The sequence below is a fragment of the Lissotriton helveticus genome, chromosome 2_1 (genome assembly GCF_964261635.1).
Source record: "Lissotriton helveticus chromosome 2_1, aLisHel1.1, whole genome shotgun sequence".
Taxonomy (NCBI): Eukaryota; Metazoa; Chordata; class Amphibia; order Caudata; family Salamandridae; genus Lissotriton; species Lissotriton helveticus.
Genome location: NC_136059.1, coordinates 2,113,274,996 through 2,113,294,510, shown reverse-complemented (window position 1 = coordinate 2,113,294,510; position 19,515 = coordinate 2,113,274,996). Strand labels below are relative to the sequence as shown.

The following is a 19,515-nucleotide window of genomic DNA, read 5'->3' as shown; positions in this document are numbered from 1 at the left end:
AGTTTGTGGGATCATTTCACTTTCAAGAGTCACTTATGCCATCCACTCGTCCACCGGGAAGGGTCGCCTGTGGAGGTGGCTCTGCGGGTTCTATACCTTCACATTCGAAGCATTCAGGTGCACCACTGCATTCTACGTTGCACTATGCAGACACAACACGGCCAGCGCATGTCACTAATCGTTGGCCAAAAGTCAGCCCTGGAGGCATTTATCACAACGTCTCAGGACTCCTTCGGCTGGCATGGTAAATGTGCTGACGAAGACGCTGCAAATTTGTTTACTAGACATGATGGATGGGAGGAGTAGAACTGATATTAATAAATTGCCAGTAACATTACCAATGCTACTGCTAAGACTACTACTAAGTAATTGATTTAGCATCAGAATTTCCCAAAAGAAAACAAGCATGCAATCAGCACGAATGCGCTTTTTGTTTTTTACTGGCTCCTCTTTTTAATATGTATTTTCACTAAGTTCTCCTTCAACCGTATCCATCTTTTTTTTAATTTCAGAGAATTTTATTGAGTATTTTCTAAAACCAAATAAACAAGGAAGGGAAAAAACAGCATAACATTACAGACATTGCATATTGAAGCACCAGGGACCGGCATATCCATTACAAAAAAAAGCCTTTGGTGTTTCCAGAAAGGAATTCCCTTCCTCCCCAAGTAAATTGCCTTTTAGCAATGCATGCGAAAGTTGAGGAGTTTGGCTTCTAAATTATGTCCACTCAGAAACCGGAAGGATTATGCACGGAGGTATTGACCGCAGGCTGTTTGCCGAGGAAGCCTTAATGTGTACACTCTCCCTTTGAAATGAGGAAGACACGACATGTTCCACAGAGATTGTATACGTCGGGTTGCTCGTCTCGCTTTGGTCGAACGTCATCAAACAGAGCGCAACATCAGCTGGTTATCACCTAACCCCTCTTGACTGCACGCAATCACTTGCTCATTTTCCCACAAAGAACTGAAAATGGTCATGAATTTTCCTCGGGCTGGCTGTCACCGCAGACAGTTCCAAGAATGACATAACGTGAGAGGGAAGGCGTGAGTGAGTCTGTGGGCAGGTGACACCGAGCCCGCTTTCCTCGAACTACATAAGTAGTATTGAACAAGGCGCCATCCCTCCCACTCTGCATAAACACACAGGGGCGAAAGAGTGCGGAAACAGCGGCGGCTCGCGAAAAGGGAAGGGGGGGAAAGTACAAAAACACAGAGAAGAGGAGAAATACAGCTCGGCACTTTAACTCAACCTGGAAGCAGCACGCGAGCTAAATAGGAGCCGGAGGAGCTGCCAGGCAGAGCCGAGGAAAGAGAAAAGGAGAAACATTTTGCTGTGAGATAGAACGAGAACCGTTTGCCGTGAAGCACGATGTACGCGAACGGCAAAGTGGCTCTGGTGACTGGGGCTGCCCAGGGAATAGGGCGAGCACTGGTCGAGGTGCTGCTGGAGAAGGGAGCTGCGGTGAGTGCGCGCTGGCGACTGTCTCCCTGTCTGCCTGCCCACGGCTCTGTGTCCCGGTTGCGAGTACCTAGGAGGGCAAAACTATATCGCATGTGCGACACAGTGGGGAGGAAGGCAAGCTGCACCCTCAACACAGCCCCACATGGGTGCCTATGTGCGGGCACGCAGTGACCTTTTTTTTCTCTTTTAGTTAGTAAAGCGAAAATTGGCGTGCGGCTCTTTTCTAATATAGTCCTGAATTCCTATAACAGGCACAAAACATATTTCCACGATGTTTCCATGACATTACATCTGTCAATTGCTTGTGGTGCGCCTTCCCTTGGGGTTCCTGTATTGTAGGCGCTTAGGCTGTTACGGGATACCAGTGACTTTCCTTGGAAGGTCACACTCCTTTCTGAACGTGCCGCTGCAGCGTCCTGCTCTGTGATGCAGTGTATCGATTGTGCGGCGGTTAAACATGTCAAATGTGGTTGTTTGTCTTTGTTTTTAACGCCGTTTCCCTCCTTCCCTCTTGTCTCCGTGCGCACACAGATCGCCTTGGTGGACCTGAACCCCGTGGCAGGGCAGGAGTGTAAGGACTCTCTGGACACTCAGTACGGGAGCCACAGGACCCTCTTCATCCAGTGTGACGTCACTGACGAGGAGCAGCTGAAAGGTAAGAGAGGGGGAGGATCTGACACGAACTTTAACTACCGCACCTCAGCAAGTAATAACACGAAAGCGCACACCCCCCACACACACCACTCACTCTGGTATGGGACTCTTGCCTGGATGACGGCCAGCTCCAGAGCTGCTTGCTGTTAGCAGTGAAGAAGCTGCCGGGGAAGAGTTTCACGCTGTGATTCGCATGGTTTGTGTTTTGACATTCTGCTGGGAGGAGCCGCGCGCGCTGCAGGCTTGCCTTTGTTTGCAAAGAGTGAGGTAAATGGATTAAATTAGAGAGGCTGGAAGGATAAACTGCACGTAAAATTTAGCATCACAGGGCTTGCATTGTTCTTACTGCCTCCCAGGCACGAGAGAGACAAGTTTTGAATATGAGATTCTTTAGAGCCTACTTGTAATATGTGGTGTGACATTATGAGGTGCACTTGTTCTAAGTGGAATCTTTTGGTTGCCACTGCAGTTTATCTGTGCCATTGTGTCTTTATTTAAAGTAATCAAGGTGTTTAATCAATGGTCTTGTGATTAATCATACTGTGAGAATAAAGACAAGCCTGGAGACCAAGAAGAGACAAAGGTGCAGTGGAATGCAAAGAGACACAATATACACAGAACTTGAGGTCTCTATAGCGCTTCAACAATTATTTATCCTTGTCTCTATCAATAATGTAGTCACAGTGCAAAGAAATTGTATGTTCTACTTTAAAAACGGCAGAGTATCCTGTCGCCCAAGCTGATTGTCTGCCCAATCTGTTTATCTTTAATCATGATGGCGAACCATCATGTTACTGGCTAGGTCAGGAGAAACCTTACTCCGATGGCCCAGTGGACGTTGGGCTATTGGATAGCTTGCGCACAACTCTTTTTCTTTGTTCTCTGGTTGTGAATTTTTATTGCTATTTTAGTAATCTTTGGCAGTGGACGTTGGGTCATCAGCGTAAGCACCGTAGGCGTTCTGACCCACTTCAGTGAGTTACCTTTTTTCCTGTTTTGGGCTACCAGGAAATGCATGGTGGGCCGTAACAGAAAAATAAAATAAAAATGCCCAACACACCCTGAGAGAAAACTCCCAGACTATCAGGGTTAATATTTTTTTCGTTAAAAAACACAACAACCCCCTTTTGGTTGTTTATTTTTAAGAGACAAAGGAGTTTGCTTCAGAGGACCCCCGGTGGTTGGAGCGCCCTCGAGGGTAGATTCATTGCCACCAGGCAGGAGGAGAGCTCCAAATCTGGTGTGCTGTGATCAACCACAATAGTGGAGGAGTCCATTCCTCATCAGCCCCTCAAAATCAAATAAGCCCCCTAAGTCAGTCAGCTGAGTTGCAGCAACCATGGCCACTGGTAGGATGAGTGGATGCACACAATCTGTTAAACACTGCAACTAAACATCAATCAACTTTTCATAATCATCAAACTAAAGCTTTGCACAAAAACAAGATAGACCTAGTGGCATTTGTAATGCTTTTGAAAGTTCATGTTGATCTTGCAGCTGCTCCAATGAAGCGATGAAGTCTTTCAAGAAAAGGTGTTCTAAATTGATGTTTGCCACAATACTATATACAAAACGACAGTCTGCCATAAGTATTATAGTTTAAAGATAATTTCCAAAACATCATCCTATTGACTCGATTTTCTATCATTAACTCCAATGTACAAAAGTTATGTAGACAATATCCAGGACATTTAATTTATGTGAGGCAGTATTTTGTCTACAATATTCTAGTATCATACTACTGGAAGAGCTGGTGCGATTTGTTTAAAACTAGTGTACACATGGAGAAATAGATAGGATTTGACCCATTGAAGATAATATCATAACATGCAGATGAATAATGAGCTGAACATTTTTACAAGGCCACAATCCTCTTAGAAGACTGAGACATTGCACACCATAATTCTGTGAAATTAGTGGACATGGGATTCTACTCTAGGCTTGATGAGAGGTAGTAAAATGTAATCCTACCATTTAAAGAGGTACAACGTAAGGAGCCGATGAGGCATGACCACAAAGTTTATTCCATTTGAGATCCCGAGGGTCACTTTTATGTTACTGCATGTCTTGCTACAAATAGGCAAGGCAAAAGACCTTACCCTAGGGGGGTTGCCAGCGAGTGTGGAATATGTATTCCATGTTATGCATCTCATTCGGTTGTTCTTCTGCTATTCCCAATAATTTAAACACATTGAAAGCAGTACAAAGCACCTAAGCAACATGTAGCACTACATAAACTTGCAAAAAATAATAAAACATAACTCAAAATATACGTCTCTTGAATGGCCCTAACGTGTAATTAAAGCCAAACCTAATAACGGAAACACACTTTGACAATACTCTGATTTTTAAAATGACTGATGACAAGCAGTATTCACATGGCTTGCACACATCTGGAGTGAAGGTCATTGATTGCACTGTAGTCATTGAGACAGATAAAAACCGATTACATTGTTAAGATTTAAAATACTTCCAGCAAGAACAATGTTGTCAAAGGATGTTGCAACATGTTCTTGTAAGTGACTGCCGTCTCACTCGATTAGTATATGGCCATGGTATAAGAATCACATTCTAGTATCTGAAAGTTGTCAACGTTCACTCACAAATGGACAGGTGAGTGAGTATTAATTGCGCTAGGAAGAAACACAAGTGTAATTCAATATCTGTTTAAGCTCCAAGGATAAGGTCCTGGTCACCCACCATGGACCAAACAATGTGATAAGAAAAACCAACCACAATTGTAATAGGAAAACAAATGGTATATCCTGAGCTAGAAAAGTCAATATCATAGTCCATTAATTGAATCCAATGAATCAAGTTGCTTTCATATCATCTTCATTTATTTTTCAGTTAGTTAATTCATCCAGTCTTCACCAAGCAAACCAAACATTAGCCGTTGCCAACACGTGTTTCGTCTTGGTATGGTGACCAAAAGACTTCTTCGGGGCTATGGCTAGAGTCGAAAAAAAATCAGTGAAGCAAGGTGTGCCTTAAAAGATCCACGGCATCCACCAATACAATTAGTAATGAGTATTTCCACGTTCCAGACGATAGTTCAATATTCTCCAATATATAGAAAGCAGTCGATCTCCCCAGTCAAGTGTTTATTGTTATATAACAAGTTGTTTCAGATATTAAAATGACCCATAATATCGAGTACAAACAAGCAGTGTCCTCTCGGAGGACACTGCTTGCCCCCCTTTCTCATTCCTTGGTCAGAGTCAAAGTTTTATCATTTGAGTGGGTCTGAACTAGTGCTATTGCTCACTGTTATGTTATGTTACTTTATGTTACTTTATTTCTTTTGTAGCGCACGGCAACTCCAGAGGAGCATCCCGGCGCTTTGGCAAAGAAAGGAACAGCATAAAAAGCAACCACACAACAGTAATAGAAATAAAAGGACTATTTCCTAAAACGCCATGTCTTCAAGTCCTTTTTAAAAGCAAGAAGACAGGGGCCCGATCTCAGGGACAATGGTAGTTCGTTCCATGCCTTAGGTGTCAAATAGCGGAAAGATCGACCTCCCAAACGTGCACGACGAATTGCAGGGACAGTCAGCAAAGACAGACCCGATGACCTGAGAGTCCTGCTTGGCACATACCGGGAAAATCGTTTCCCAAGATATTTGGGGCCCATACCATGTATGGCCTTAAAGGCCACAGTCAAGCATTTAAAAAGGACTCGCTTGGAGATAGGTAGCCAATGAAGGGTGTTCAATAAGGCAGTGGCGCCAGCTCTCCTCGGGAGTCCAAAGATGGCACGGGCTGCCGAATTTTGGACCACTTGCAAACGGGTCATGAGATATTTCGGTAGACCCAAAAAAAGAGCGTTTGCGTAGTCCAGTCGCGACCCGATTAGTGCCTGAACGACTGTCTTCCTGTGGTTGAGTGACAGTAGAGGAAGAAATTTCCTCAGCATCCGTAAGATGCCGAAGCATTTCCCAACAATGGACGAGATGTGAGGTCCAAAGGATAAGTCACAATCTACTATCACTCCCAAATTCTTGGCCTTGACAGCAACCTTATCAGGAGGAAACATATCCTGTGGCCACCAGGATTTCCAGTCTTGTTCCGGTGCGCAGCCGAAGAAGAGCAACTCTGACTCATCAGAGTTGCATTTTAAGCCATGTTCTCTAAACCACTCAAACACCGCACCCAGGCAATCCCTGATCTTTGTGGCATCAAACGACCCACCCCTGTCACATGTGAACAGGAGTTGGGTGTCATCGGCATAAGACACGATCTGGGCGCCAAAGGATTCCGCGACTTCCGCCAGAGAGGCCATAAAGATGTTAAACAGCATAGGGCTGAGAATGGAACCCTGCGGGACTCCCACCTCTAGCGGAGCCATATCAGCGGAAAAAGGAGGCGCCCAGATCGTTTGTCGGCGGTCGGCCAGAAATGATTTTAGCCATTTCCACACCGTTCCACGAAGGCCACACTCCCAGAGTCTTACAAGGAGGGCATCATGAGGAACGGTGTCTGAGAAAAAGTGAACCAATTTTTAGTAGAAATTGGAAAAATCTAATCGTAAGCTTTGGCTCAAAACATGAAGATAATCCTCTCATCTGAACGACCAAGCGCAGATCCTACTGTGATGTTGACTAACTACAATAGAGTCCTTGCGCTGACGATCAATAATGTTATCCGTTTACAAATTAAGCATCTTCTGCCAAGCAAGAAATAAAGTGCTCGGTTAAAAAAATACTTGGATGAGATGACACTCATTCTTTGGAACCTGGAGCACACTTTGGTGGGCTACCTATTTTCAGACTGCTAACAACGACTGGCTTTTTTCTTGTTGATAATCTGTACAAAAAAGCCACTAGTGTGGCAAAAAAAAGATCATTACTCTCAAATAATTCTATTAGTATGCAATAAATCCAAAGCAGTATTTTCCTTGATTAATAAAATCCATCCTTGAACCTTCATCTGAATCATGTGCTATTATTAATGCAACATCTTTGCTGATTTCTTCTTTAATAAGATGATCTCTATCAAGGATGCACTATTCATCAATCCTGGTAGCCACCCTGCCGTAGCTTTGCACTGCAATTCCGCACCAACGTTCTACTGAAACAACATTACTGCACTCAGTACCAAGTACTGCACAGCTCTGATAATGAGCAGTAACGACTCCGGCTTAGAGGCCGATCCTGTCCCTGCTAAACTGCATAGCTCCTTTGATTCTCCAACCTAAGGCACCTCTGTTCCATTATTGATTCCTCACCATTTAGCGGTTTTGTCGATGATGCTTGGAAACAAGCCGAGGGTTTCCCCTTTTAAAGAAGCCAACATTGAACCCAGATTGTAAAGAAAATGATAGGGTCATTTTCCAAGCCCCTTATTTTGCTAACCTGTTAGAAAATGTAGTATTCAATCAGTCGAATGACTGTGGAGTTCCACAGTTTATTGAATCCCATGCAGGCCAGCTTTGACGAAGGCTACAATACAGAAGGAGTGTAAGTAAGTAAGTAAGTAATGTGTTTATTGTACAGTTAATTAAAACCTTTACAGAAATTGGCCATCTCTTATAAACAGTAAAACATCAATTTAAAAGGCTGATAGCCACAGTTAGGAACACACATTAAAATTACAGATATTTTTATTTATTTTATTTATTTATTTTAAAAGCTTTTATAGCGCGCTCCATTACCATGGGGTATCCTGGCGCGGTGAGTAGTTCGGCCTCAAGAATGGAGCACATCTGTTATAGTGGGGTGTTAAAAAGATGGGTCTTAAGATCTTTTTTGAAGACGGTGATGGTTGGAGAGGCTCTGAGGTAAAGGGGGAGGGCATTCCAAGCATAAGCTGCCTTAACAGAGATAGATTGGCCTCCCAATCGAGCATATCTATATTTAGGAACAATCAGTTGGCATTGGTTCGCCGATCGCAGGGCACGATTAGGAATGTAAAATGAAAATCGTCTCCGCAAATACGTCGGACCCTGACCATGTGCTGCTCTAAATGCCAACACCAGAATTTTAAACAAAATTCGGTGTGGTACCGGGAGCCAGTGCAGGCTACGTAAGTGGCTCCGCACGCTCGTCCTCCTAGGAAGCGAGAAGAGCAGGCGTACTGCGGCATTTTGTATCACCTGAAGGCGATGAATCATATACCCAGGCAAGCCGCAGAATAAGGCGTTGGCATAATCGAGCCGAGACAATATCAGGGCTCGAAGAACAGTTTCCTTAGCAGCCCTGGGGAGGAGAGGAAAAAATCTTCTCAGGGTCTGCAGGGTGCCAAAGCAGATACCAGTTAATTTTTTTACGTGATCCGAAAACTTCAGGTCCTGGCCGAACCAAACCCCTAAGTTCTTAGCTGGGCCTCCCATCGCACTAGGGCAGGGTAGGTCTGAAGGCCAGATCTGGTCCTTGAAGTTAGCAGGGAAGGAGCCAAAAAACAAAACCTCCGACTTGTCTTCATTGCACTTAAGCTGGACTTGTGCAAGCCACCGAAAGACTTCCGACAAACAGAGCTGGATTGCTGATGGATCCAACACATCCTTAGGCCAGGTGAAAAGCAGCTGTGTGTCGTCAGCATATGCCATTATTTTGGCTCCCAGCTGTTCCGCCAGATAGAGTAGGGGGGTCATATAAACGTTGAACAATAAAGGGCGCAACGTAGACCCCTGCGGAACTCCAGTTGTCAGTCTCTTTGGGCTTTGGGGCCGAAGAATGAGGGGGCAACCAGACCTGCTGAGTTCTATCGCTCAAAAAAGATGAAAGCCAATCGAGGGCCAGCCCTGAGATGCCAATGGCTCCCAGTCTTGCAATAAGCAAGGCATGGGGCACCGTATCGAAGGCAGCAGAGAGGTCTAATAAAATCAGGACCGCTCTGCCGCCCCCGTCCAGGCACTCCCGAACTGCCTCTGAAACCTCAACCAGTGCCGTCTCGGTACTGTAAGCCGCCCTGAACCCTGACTGAGCAGGATGCAGGGCGTGAGAGGATTCGATGAAACTATCCAACTGCTTGAAGGCCACCTTCTCACACACCTTAGCTAAAGCTGGCAGCAGTGAGATAGGCCGGTAGCTCGATGGTATTGATGGATCTAGGCCAGCCTTTTTTAACAGCGGAAGCAGTTTTGCCTCCTTCCAACTTCTCGGAATCGAGGCAGTGGAAAGGGAGAGGTTGACGATCTGGGTCACCTCTTGAGCGATGGTATCCACTATCCCTCCCAGAACCCTGGCAGGACAAGGGTCCGAGGGAGATCCGGACTTTAAAGCCACCAGGATTTGCCGTGTGTCAGATTCCGATGCTGGCCGGAAGGCAGCAAACTGAGCCTCTGGACATCGTCTATCAGGTAGTGAAAAGACAGAAGAGGTCGCAAAGGCCTTTTGAGCCGCTTCCAAGTCCAGTTGGATTTTTTTTATTTTATCCGTAAAGTAGCAAGACAGTTCTTCACACCATGGTGCAGAAGAAGGAAGCAAGGATTGGGCGGCGCAAGGAGATAAGAAATTTTGGACAATCGAGAAGATCTCTTTACTGTTGTTATCCGCCTTCTCGATTCTGTCCAAATAATATCTGCTTTTAGCTGCCTTAATCGCAGCATAATATTCCTTTTGTGCAACCCGTAAGGTCTTCTTATCGGCTGGCAGATAAGCATGTCTCCAGACTCTCTCTAGTTTCTTACAAACCAGCTTCTGTTCTCGCAGAGCATGCGTGAACCACGGTTGAGAGGGTCTTGATCGCATCCGACGGATACCTCCCCCATTAGTGGAGGCTGCGGAGCCATTCGCAATCCAGAGATTGAATGCATCAACCGCCGCTTCCGTTTCCGTCGACGGATCCGGACGGGTGCAAGAGAGGGACTCAGTTAATGATACCAGATTAATTCGTGGCCTATGTACCAAAAAGGGAATTTTACTCGAGTCCTTATCTAACTGCCAAGTGAACTTAATCAAACGATGGTCGGACCACAGCATAGGCAAGGGGGGGGACATACTAATTTCAAAATTGGAGCAAACCAGATCCAAGACATGGCCTCCCACATGTGTGGGAGCATCCACCCATTGAGTGAGATGGGCCATACTAAAAGTCTCACTGAGACGAGTAGCTGCAGTGTTATTCCCTAAGTCCTCGTGAATATTGATTCACTCCCCTGACCTTGGTGACCCATAGTCCTGTTTCTTCATTTTTGTTTGTGGAGGTTAGCAGCAGTTTATGAGATAGAGTTACCCCCCATGTCAGAGTCTTGGCACAGAATGACGGCAGGCAAATAGGTGCAAATTTAAAGTGCATAGTGCCGCATCAACATGAATTGCTTTGTACAAAAATGTCCAAAGGTTAGCCTGTAGATGCTTTTCCTTGGGGCTTGAGTGTGAAAAAGTGCTTAATGCTTTGTGCGCAAAGCGCTGTTACTGTTGTTACTCAAAGGGTTATCAGGTCGGCTACTTCCAGTTCCAGTGCAACTTCTCTGATGATCTGGCAGTATCCGTTTCAATCGGGAATCAGCAGCAGTTAAAATTTTTATCAGGCAGCAGTTTAGTTGAATATCTTCAACAGAAAAACTTGCAAGCACCGCTTGTCTGCACAACCTTATTTGTTTCCTGTTAAAGATAGGTCTAAGTAATGACCGGCGCTCCTGCATCAGCTCAGAAGGAGTGGTCACTGCAGCCCTTGACAATCCGTGGCTCAGCATCAATATGATCTTTCCACTGCTCTGGTTCTTTTAGACCTCTCGGCCACTTTTGACACTGTTGACCACAAGATCTTGCTCCAGTGTATGGCTTCATTCGGCATCAGTGGTATTACGTCACTTTGGTTACAACAGTTCTTAACTACATGCTCTATTAAAGGAAAGATGGTCCCCTTGCTATCCAAAACTCTAACTTGAGAAGTGCTCCAAGGATCAGTTCTTTTTCCTCTCCTTCCCAATCTTTATATGGTCCATTGAGCTGATCTGGTTTAGTCATTCAGTTTTTCTATGTACACTTACTTCCCAAGTCCTCCTAACGGTTGAACCAGACACTATATCTGCAGCCTCTGCAGCCTGTAAGAAGATGATCCGCAAGTGGATATCCTCCAACCAGCGTGAGTTAAACAGTGGGAAAACAGAGATCCTAGCATCATTCCCCAAGTTACGTATCTGGAATCTGCTATTTTGGCTGTACATCCTTGCACAGAAGGCTACTTCGCTCCTATTTTTAGGAATTTGGTGTTAAAATTGACCGCTAACTGTCCATATAGGCTCAGCCATTACACTTGTCATCATGTTTCGTTCATTTAAACGTCTGGATGCACATTCTTTTCCTCTTCTCTTTAAAGCAAGGAGTGTAGATTATGAATGCCTTCATCTCTGCCATACTGGACTTCTGCAAATCCCTGTATCTTTCTCTTTCTGTCAAAAGCATGAACAGGTTACAGCTGGTCCAAAACGTTGCAACTAAAATTGCTCTAAATATGAGTATATTTGTTTCAAAACACTGTTGCGTTCTCCATACTGCATTTGTTACCAGTGTCTCAGATGGTTACTTTCAGATTTCTGTGTTTGGCCATGAATCCTTGCATGAACTGTACCCTAGACCTCTGGAGTTTTTTCCGTTATGAACCCAGTCGGACACTTAGATCTGCTTCTCACTCCTTTATGAATGTTCCCAGATTAAAGACAATCTACCACTAGACAGACCAGCCTTTTCTATCAATAATGCTAGGCTCTGGAGTGAACCGCTTTTGCAGTTAAGGAATCAGTCTTTGCTACCGAAGTTTAGAAAAGCATTGAAAACTTGGTTACACCCTTCATCATAACAGATGAGAATACTTTCTGGCTAGCCATTAAGTCTTTTCCTTCAGGGTGTTTGCTCTTTAGAAATATAACTAGAAATAAAAAATCATCTTTTCGATATTCACAGTATTCTCTGGGAAAGAGTTGTTGCTTTGTTTTGTGGGAACTGGATACAGGATGTATTTTTAAAGCCTCACCCTGTTAGCCAAGCTGCTCTGCTTAGTGCCGATAGAGTCTCCAGATAGTGTTTTTTACATTCTTGCTTTTCGTAAGACAAGGTCAATTGAAAATTCAATGTTTAAAACCCCTTATTTTCCTATCTCTTAACCAAACTACACACAACTATTCTAGATCAACCTCAAAATGTTTTTTCTATTGCTGTAAATATTATTTACCAGTTCATAATGACACTGGGCAGAGGTATTATTTACGGGCACCACTAGTATGCAGTACATCCCGGTATCAGTGAAATGGTAGAGCTGTAGATGGGGCCAGTATTGGGGGTAGAGTTAGTATTAGGAGTTTGGGGAAAAGACAGGTCACACTTCGTACAGTATTGGAAAATGTCATGAATTAAATAAATGTTTCTTAACAGCACGAGTTAATATTACATTATTTTCAGCTACTCAGTTAATCAAACATTTAGGTTCATAATCAAAATCTGACTTTTAAGTCAAATTGCCATGTAATACTGAATCTTTTGAGGAAGATTTAAGACGATCTTACAAAACACACTGGACACATTTATATCAAATAAAAAATGGATATCAACGGAAATGGTTTATCTCTTTAAGACAAGTTTGGTGTTGTCCACCTAACTTCTTCTAAGTCATTGTTTGGTAAAAATTAATCTGTAGGAGTTTAAATGAGAAACACAGTTTGTACTGTATATAACATTTATCTCCCATTGTTCAATTTTACCTTTTGAAACCTGCATGCAATGTCCCTGTTTTCCTATGGACTCGCCAGGTTGATCCAATTAGCAAGTTGCAATTGCTTAAGCCACAAGTCTTCCACAAACGTAACTGGGGCAAGTGCACAGGAAACCAGGCATAACTAGAGGACACAATCCGTATCAGTGCCAACTAGAATGAGATACAATGTATGCCGACCATTTTCTGCTTGCATGGATAATAATAAAGTACAAGACATGGACAAGATCACAATGTGTGCCAACTAAGAGGCTGTGTTTGTGAGCACAGGGCAAGGCTAAAGGTCTTTCTGCTGCTGGGGTCAGGGCCGAACTGGGAACCAAAACTGGCCCTGGCAAACTGCTCAGCCGCCCCCCTGGAAGGTGGAAGGGGGGGGTATGGCCAAGCTGTTTGCTAGGGTTGGTTTTGGCCGATTTTGTTACAGGGGGCTGATATTGCTGGCCCCGGTAACAAAAATGCCCCCGTAGGGGTCCAAAATGCGGCCCCAACCCTGGCGGCCCACCGAGGAAACGCCCAATGCCCACTACGGCCAGTCCGGCCCTGGTAGTGGTCCCACTTGGAGTGCCACAGCTCACACCTATCTGTTACTGGAGGATCGGATAGTGAAAATAAGGTTGGCCATTTTTTGTACCCAGCTGACAATGAGAAGCTACAAGGCACAAAGTGTGGTAAAAGGCTACATAATTTGCTCAGTTCCCAGCAAATTCTAAAAACTAAAGAAAAGAGGGGGAAATGGAGGCACTTCCAGTCATTCAGCTATGGCCTCAAAAGTGCTAGAGTTTCACCTTCACCTCTGCTAGAATTAGAACAAGCATTGGTAATGCATCAGTTTCACCTATGGAATAAATAAAGAGCTGTTTTCATCAATCACCTTGTCGGGAGAAGGAAAGAGCTCCCTGACAGATAACATGGGAGTGGGGAGGATGTGGCACAGTGGCCAGAACTGCTGACTCGAAAGCCGGAGATCCCTATTCGAGTCTCAGTGGCATTGCGCAACATCCTGTAATTCAATGCAAATGACCTAATCTCTCTGGGTAACACATTGTTATATAAATGTGCTGCAAGAGTAAAAGGCAACATTTTATGGAAATATAACTTCACCAAAGCGGATGTTAACAGTATTTCGGTGGTGGGAAGCTGATAAGAGAAGCAGATGAGGAATAAGCATTGGTGAATGCAGGAAAATATGCTACAGCCAATAGAAAGAGAGGAAATATAAGTGGCATGCTCAGGAAGCAATGAGACGCCAGGAAAAGGAGGCAGGATTTAAACCCCTTTTAAGTTTATATTAAAAACAGTAGATTTCTCAAACACAGCGCAAGCACTGTGCAGGTGAAACCTAAAAAGTCAGACTGGGTCTGAGTCAATTGACATAGTCGAACTTTGAGATTCTTCCTCGCAAAGAAGGTTTTATTGAATACTTATTTATAGATTAGTGGCCAACACGTGTTTCATGGCACTACAGTCGCTTCTTCAGAGCCTTACAAATGCTAATCTAAAATGAATTATGATTCATCTGTTAGTGACCAGTTCTTTACAAATTGTTTTAACAGTGACGAAGTGCTTAATGTGCTAAGAATTTGCTACCATTCCTGCAGAATTCTTATTATAAAAAAAGTTCATTTATTTGATTTTTTGAGTAATGTTCAGAAAGCGTGATTCCGTTCCTAATAAAAGATTAGCAGCATGATAACCAGCAACGGTCCAGAGCAATGTGTTGTCTTCTACGAAGCAGTACTGAATGCTGTTTTACTAGGCAAAGGATGTGGCCAAACGTCAAAGACTGTTGATTTCCTGCAGTCCTATAGCCAACTGTTACGGGGACACAGGCACCACACACAGGAAAGGTCAAAGGTGACACGTAAGGTACAGAAATAAATGATTAGATCCTACAGTAATGTCTTAAAAATAAAATATGATTCAATACATAACCACAACAGATGCAGCCTCTCTCATTTTTGAAACTCAGGTTTACTGTCTGCTTTAAAACTGTAACTATAAAGCGACATAATTTGCTCATTTATAGCTGCTTGCTTCATTATAAAGGCTGGAAATATTTCAGTTCCTTTTCCAACAACATGGTATCTAAATGGGCCAAGTACAACCCTTTCCAATCTTGACTTTCAGGGTAGCGAGGGTGAGCAGTCCAAGGCTTCTCATTGAGTTTGTGGCAAGAGCTCAGAACTCAACAGTCTATCAAGAGGCACAATCATATAATGCCCAGCCCAATACTTATCTTTAATGTAGAAGGAAAGTAACTTAATCACCCAACAGAACAAAATACTAGACAATTCAATGGAAATGACATACAGAGTTTCAAGCTGAGGACAGGAGCTGGCAGGCTGTGCATGTTATCCACCAAGGCTGTAATGCAGACGGGCAGAGAACATGCAGAGTGCGCTCGGGCCGGTCAAAGAGTCATGTGCACTTTAGGAGCTGCCACCACGCCCCTGATGCAGGGAGCCCAGCCCTGCCCACCTGACTTCAGCTGAAAGCTGAATATAAAAAACAAAATTATAATAACGAAGGGTTGCAGCTGAAGCAGTGGGATGACACTCTTCCACCTTTGTGGAGGAGCCGCCACTGGGCACAGCCCTTTTTTTAACGTGCTGGTTGTTGTAGCAGCCTGGGCTGTATAGCAGATGCGGCCTGGGGTCCTGCCCAGTTGGCAGCAGCTCCGGTCCTGCGGTGGTTGCGCTAGAATCCTTGCTTGTGAGAAGTTTGCAAGGGTGATTAGTGAGGCAGATATGCTTGGCAAAACACCTGCCTTCGGTGACAGTGGCCCTCCAAGCCATCTACAGACATGTTTCGACAGGTTTGTCTGGGCAAGGTACTTTTCATCTCAAATTTTTCCTGGAAATGATTCCAATTACGCACTGGTTTTTCATGAGGTGTTAGTGAGTTTTCCTCGCACTCTATTCATCAGAGTGGATGAAAAGAAGAAATAGCCAACACGTGTTTCGCTCCCTTTACATGACCATCCGGCCTGGGGCTTCTTCAGGGCTGTAAGTTCATAGAGATGCAAAGTGTAGTAGACCAGTTAGTAACGTGAACGTGCAAGGAGTAGGTAGGGAAGGCAAGTTGGGGGTGGGGACGGATTTAGGAAGTAGAGAAAGGAAAGAAGAGAAGAGGAAAAAATGAGGAGGAAAAAGGAAAAAGACAGTAGGAGTGGGAGCGGGGAGCGTACAGTGACAGGGGCATGTTCATATTAGGAAAGTCAATGTTAAAATGAAGCAAGTTAGGTGAGATGGCTAAGGGTAGGTAGGGTATGTGAGGAAGACGAGAGTGAAGTAGTCATGGTTTCATGGTCAAAGAGGGCAGGAGGAGGTAGGGAGGAGGGGAGTTAGACACATGTAAACACTGACTTTCCTAATATGAACATACCTCTGTCACTGTACGCTCCCCGCTCCCACTCCTACTGTCTTTTTCCTTTTTCCTCTTTCCCCCTCATTTTTTTCTCTTCTCTTCTTTCCTTTCTCTACTTCCTAAATCCGTCCCCACCCCAACTTGCCTTCCCTACCGACTCCTTGCACGTTCACGTCACTAACTGGTGGGGCGAAACACGGGTTGGCTGTTTCTTCTTTTCATCCACTCTGATGAATAGAGTGCAAATAAAACTTACTAACACCTCATGAAAAACCAGTGCGTAGTTGGAATCATTTCCAGGAAAAATTCGAAATGAAAAGTATCTTGCCAAGACAAATCTTGCTTACCTTAGGGGGTTAGTTAGGGGTCGCTCCCCCTGTCAAGGGCAAGAACCAGAAAAAGAAAAAAATATACGCTCAATTTATTGGCTAGTAAGGGATTGGGACCTTTTACCCCTCACTCTTTAAACATCATCTACAGACATGTGTTGTGGTGTGGCTGTTGTAATCGTCAAGCCAAATCCCTTGCATTGGAGGATTCCAGCAATTATGGTTGCGGTTGCAGGGACAATTCCGGCTTTCCACTTTGGAAGATACAGGGCTCTCATTCACCGTGTTGTCAGGATCAGCACCAGTCTCTTAAGCGACAACAAACTGTCAGACAACATGAGATATTAGATTGAAAGAACAATATACGCTGCCTCTACAGTTATCTACGATGCATCCAAGGAATGGACAGTAGTGTAGTGCCAAATCTGCAGACATGATTGGTGAGGCCATCCAGGTCATAAAATATATTCTGGACCTCACATTACCAGGGACAGGCCTAGGCATCTGTGCTCACACTAAATTAGTGAGACCTGAGGTCCAACATAAAAGTCTGTATACAAGATTCACCTGCAGTGAGGCACTCAGGACAGAGGTGCATGGCCATTCCGCATGCAGGGAACATTGTCATCCCACCATTGATCCTTTGTCAAAAGTATCTCCTATGCAATATTTTGGTGTGTATGCCTTTCATTGCTTAAAAAACAAACTTCATCTTCAAGTTCTGACACTTTTACATAACAATGTTCTTTGAGTATGTAGTTTAACTCTGATAATGCTGTTTGGTAGGTAAAGGGGGGTTTTCTTCCGTTTAACATATTGTTGTAGCCCATCGTGTTACTTCAATATGGGATTCTCACTCATTTGTCTCAGGGATATCTTGATAATCACGGATTGTTTTCATGTATTTTGTATTCAGTTTGGCTCTGCATAAAAATATCAGGTTTTACCTTTTGAGAGAGTCTCTTTGTTGGGTGATGGTCTGAAGGAGGAGTGTCAGGGTCAGACTAGGACCAAATATAGGCAAGGCACCAAAAGAAACCATAAAAGTCCATAAGACAGGCCAACACTAAGAGAAAAAACCGACACACACACCAACCCATGTGGCCAGTCCTTCTGGCACTGCCAGATTACCTAGAGGTTAGCTCGACCATGGCAAGTGCTCACAGTAGACAGTATAGAAAAAAGTATTTGGATCTTAGTACATTTACACACAACAGCATAATAATACAGATGCTGTAAGTTTGTTTTCCTACGTTGTTTGGGGTTTCTGGGATTCACATCTTTATTATTCACCAGTTCCTATACTTCGTTTATCAGTCTATAATAGGAATTGACTTCTAGATACCTTATTGCTTTGTTCATCAGCTTCTCAGAACCACAGTGTTGTATTCTGCTCGCTCCCCAATGATGACGCGATGCAGTTGGTGTCTTTCAGGTACGTTTATTGTATATCTTCATACAGCCTGTCGTGCGTCCTGCTCCTAGCCCTCTGCCCTCCTGAATGCCCATGCCCTGCCCCCTGACCGGATGTGGTATCCGGTGTCCCCTCCCCACATCTTTAACCCCAGGGTCCTAGTGCCCATTGCCAGGTCATGACACACAGTGGGCTGAGGGATGTAACCTGCAATAACTCTCATGCTCTCTGCTAGGTCTCTGGGGTCTCCAGACTGATATGCCCAGTGTATTAGTGCACAGGTGAGTTAGTGAGACCCCTGCCTGTACTCTTCACACAATATTATCTCCATCAGTCTGTGATCAAGAGAGATCAATCGATAAGGCCAAGGCCAAGATCCACGGCACACCTGACCTCATATTTGTCTCATCATGTATACACAATGTTAGCAGTCTAGGTCCATATTAGAACTGGGCTGGACAAATAGGATTGAACACCATGCAATCAACTAAAGAACAGCTTCTCTTACAAGTATATTTTGCACTCAACATGTCAGATTTATTTTCTGGAATGGATGCGAAAATTAGTGCATTAACAAGAAACAACCGTCCTTTTAGCTTTTTTTAACTATATGCCTGTCAATAAAAAATCATGCGAGGAACCTAGTTTCTTTCGAAGACTCCATGAAATAGCTGGAAGGGATCAAAATTTTTATTCTATTTAGTTAAATTCTGTTTAAAAGCTACTATCAGCTGTTGTGCATGCTTGTTGTGACCGTCACAAATAGTCACCCAACCAAATGCTTTCCAATATGTAGATTGGGAGACAACCTTTACAACGCAACTTTCACTACGCAGTGCCATTACGATGCAACTTTTACAACGCAAACCATTACAACGCATTGCGCTGGGGGGCGCTCTAGGATAGGGAATAGGTTTCATTAACTATCCAACACCTTCCCTACTATCCACGGGGATTGGAGTTGGAATAGTAAATTAAACAATTCACTATCCAGCGCCCCAAAGCACTATGCGTTGTAAAGGCATGTGTTGTGAAAACCGCGTTATAAAGGCATGCGTTGTGAAAGCATGCGTTGTGATGTCATACATCCTGTAGATTATGTTTCTCAAGAATGACCAATGGTGGTGCCTAATGGCCTTAACACTGCAGGCCAGTTATCGATCTGGAGGCTGTCCATGAAAACTACAACATTTTATTTACAAAGGTACAAACTACTACAAACTGTACTGGAAATGAAACTCTCAAGTGAGAGGAAACTTCCAGCTAGTTATTAAGCAGGCTTGAAGTAGATACCACGGCTGAGCAGTCTGGAAGGCCTTCTACATTGGATTACACATTGTTACATTTAAACAGCAGGGGCATAGCCTAGAACAATGGGTAAGCAATCACTCATTCTGATTCCACAGAGGCCTAGCAAAATAAAACCATTTTGCTTGGGTACTTGTTAAGCACTAAATAAAAAATCTAAATAAATACATACATGGAAATTACTGCTAAAGCACCCACGTTTGAAGTGTTAAACCGAATGTTCATGTATTAATTATATCCGCATGGTTTACATTCTCAATTTTATAACAGTCTAAGAGCTCTCAAGGCAAGACAGTTTATATTAATCATCTACCCTGACATT

General features: G+C 43.9%; 1 protein-coding gene across 1 annotated transcript in view; it reads left to right on the top strand.

Annotated features, from left to right (window-relative positions):
• The first annotated feature begins 879 nt into the window (after positions 1–879).
• Positions 880–19,515, top strand: part of HPGD (15-hydroxyprostaglandin dehydrogenase) — a 287,216-nt gene continuing 268,580 nt past the window's right edge. The window contains exons 1-2 of the mRNA XM_078677081.1: positions 880–1,467; positions 1,999–2,122. Coding sequence (XP_078533207.1) covers positions 1,375–1,467; positions 1,999–2,122 — 217 coding nt within the window. The 5' untranslated portion in view covers positions 880–1,374. The remainder of the gene's footprint in view (positions 1,468–1,998; positions 2,123–19,515) is intronic.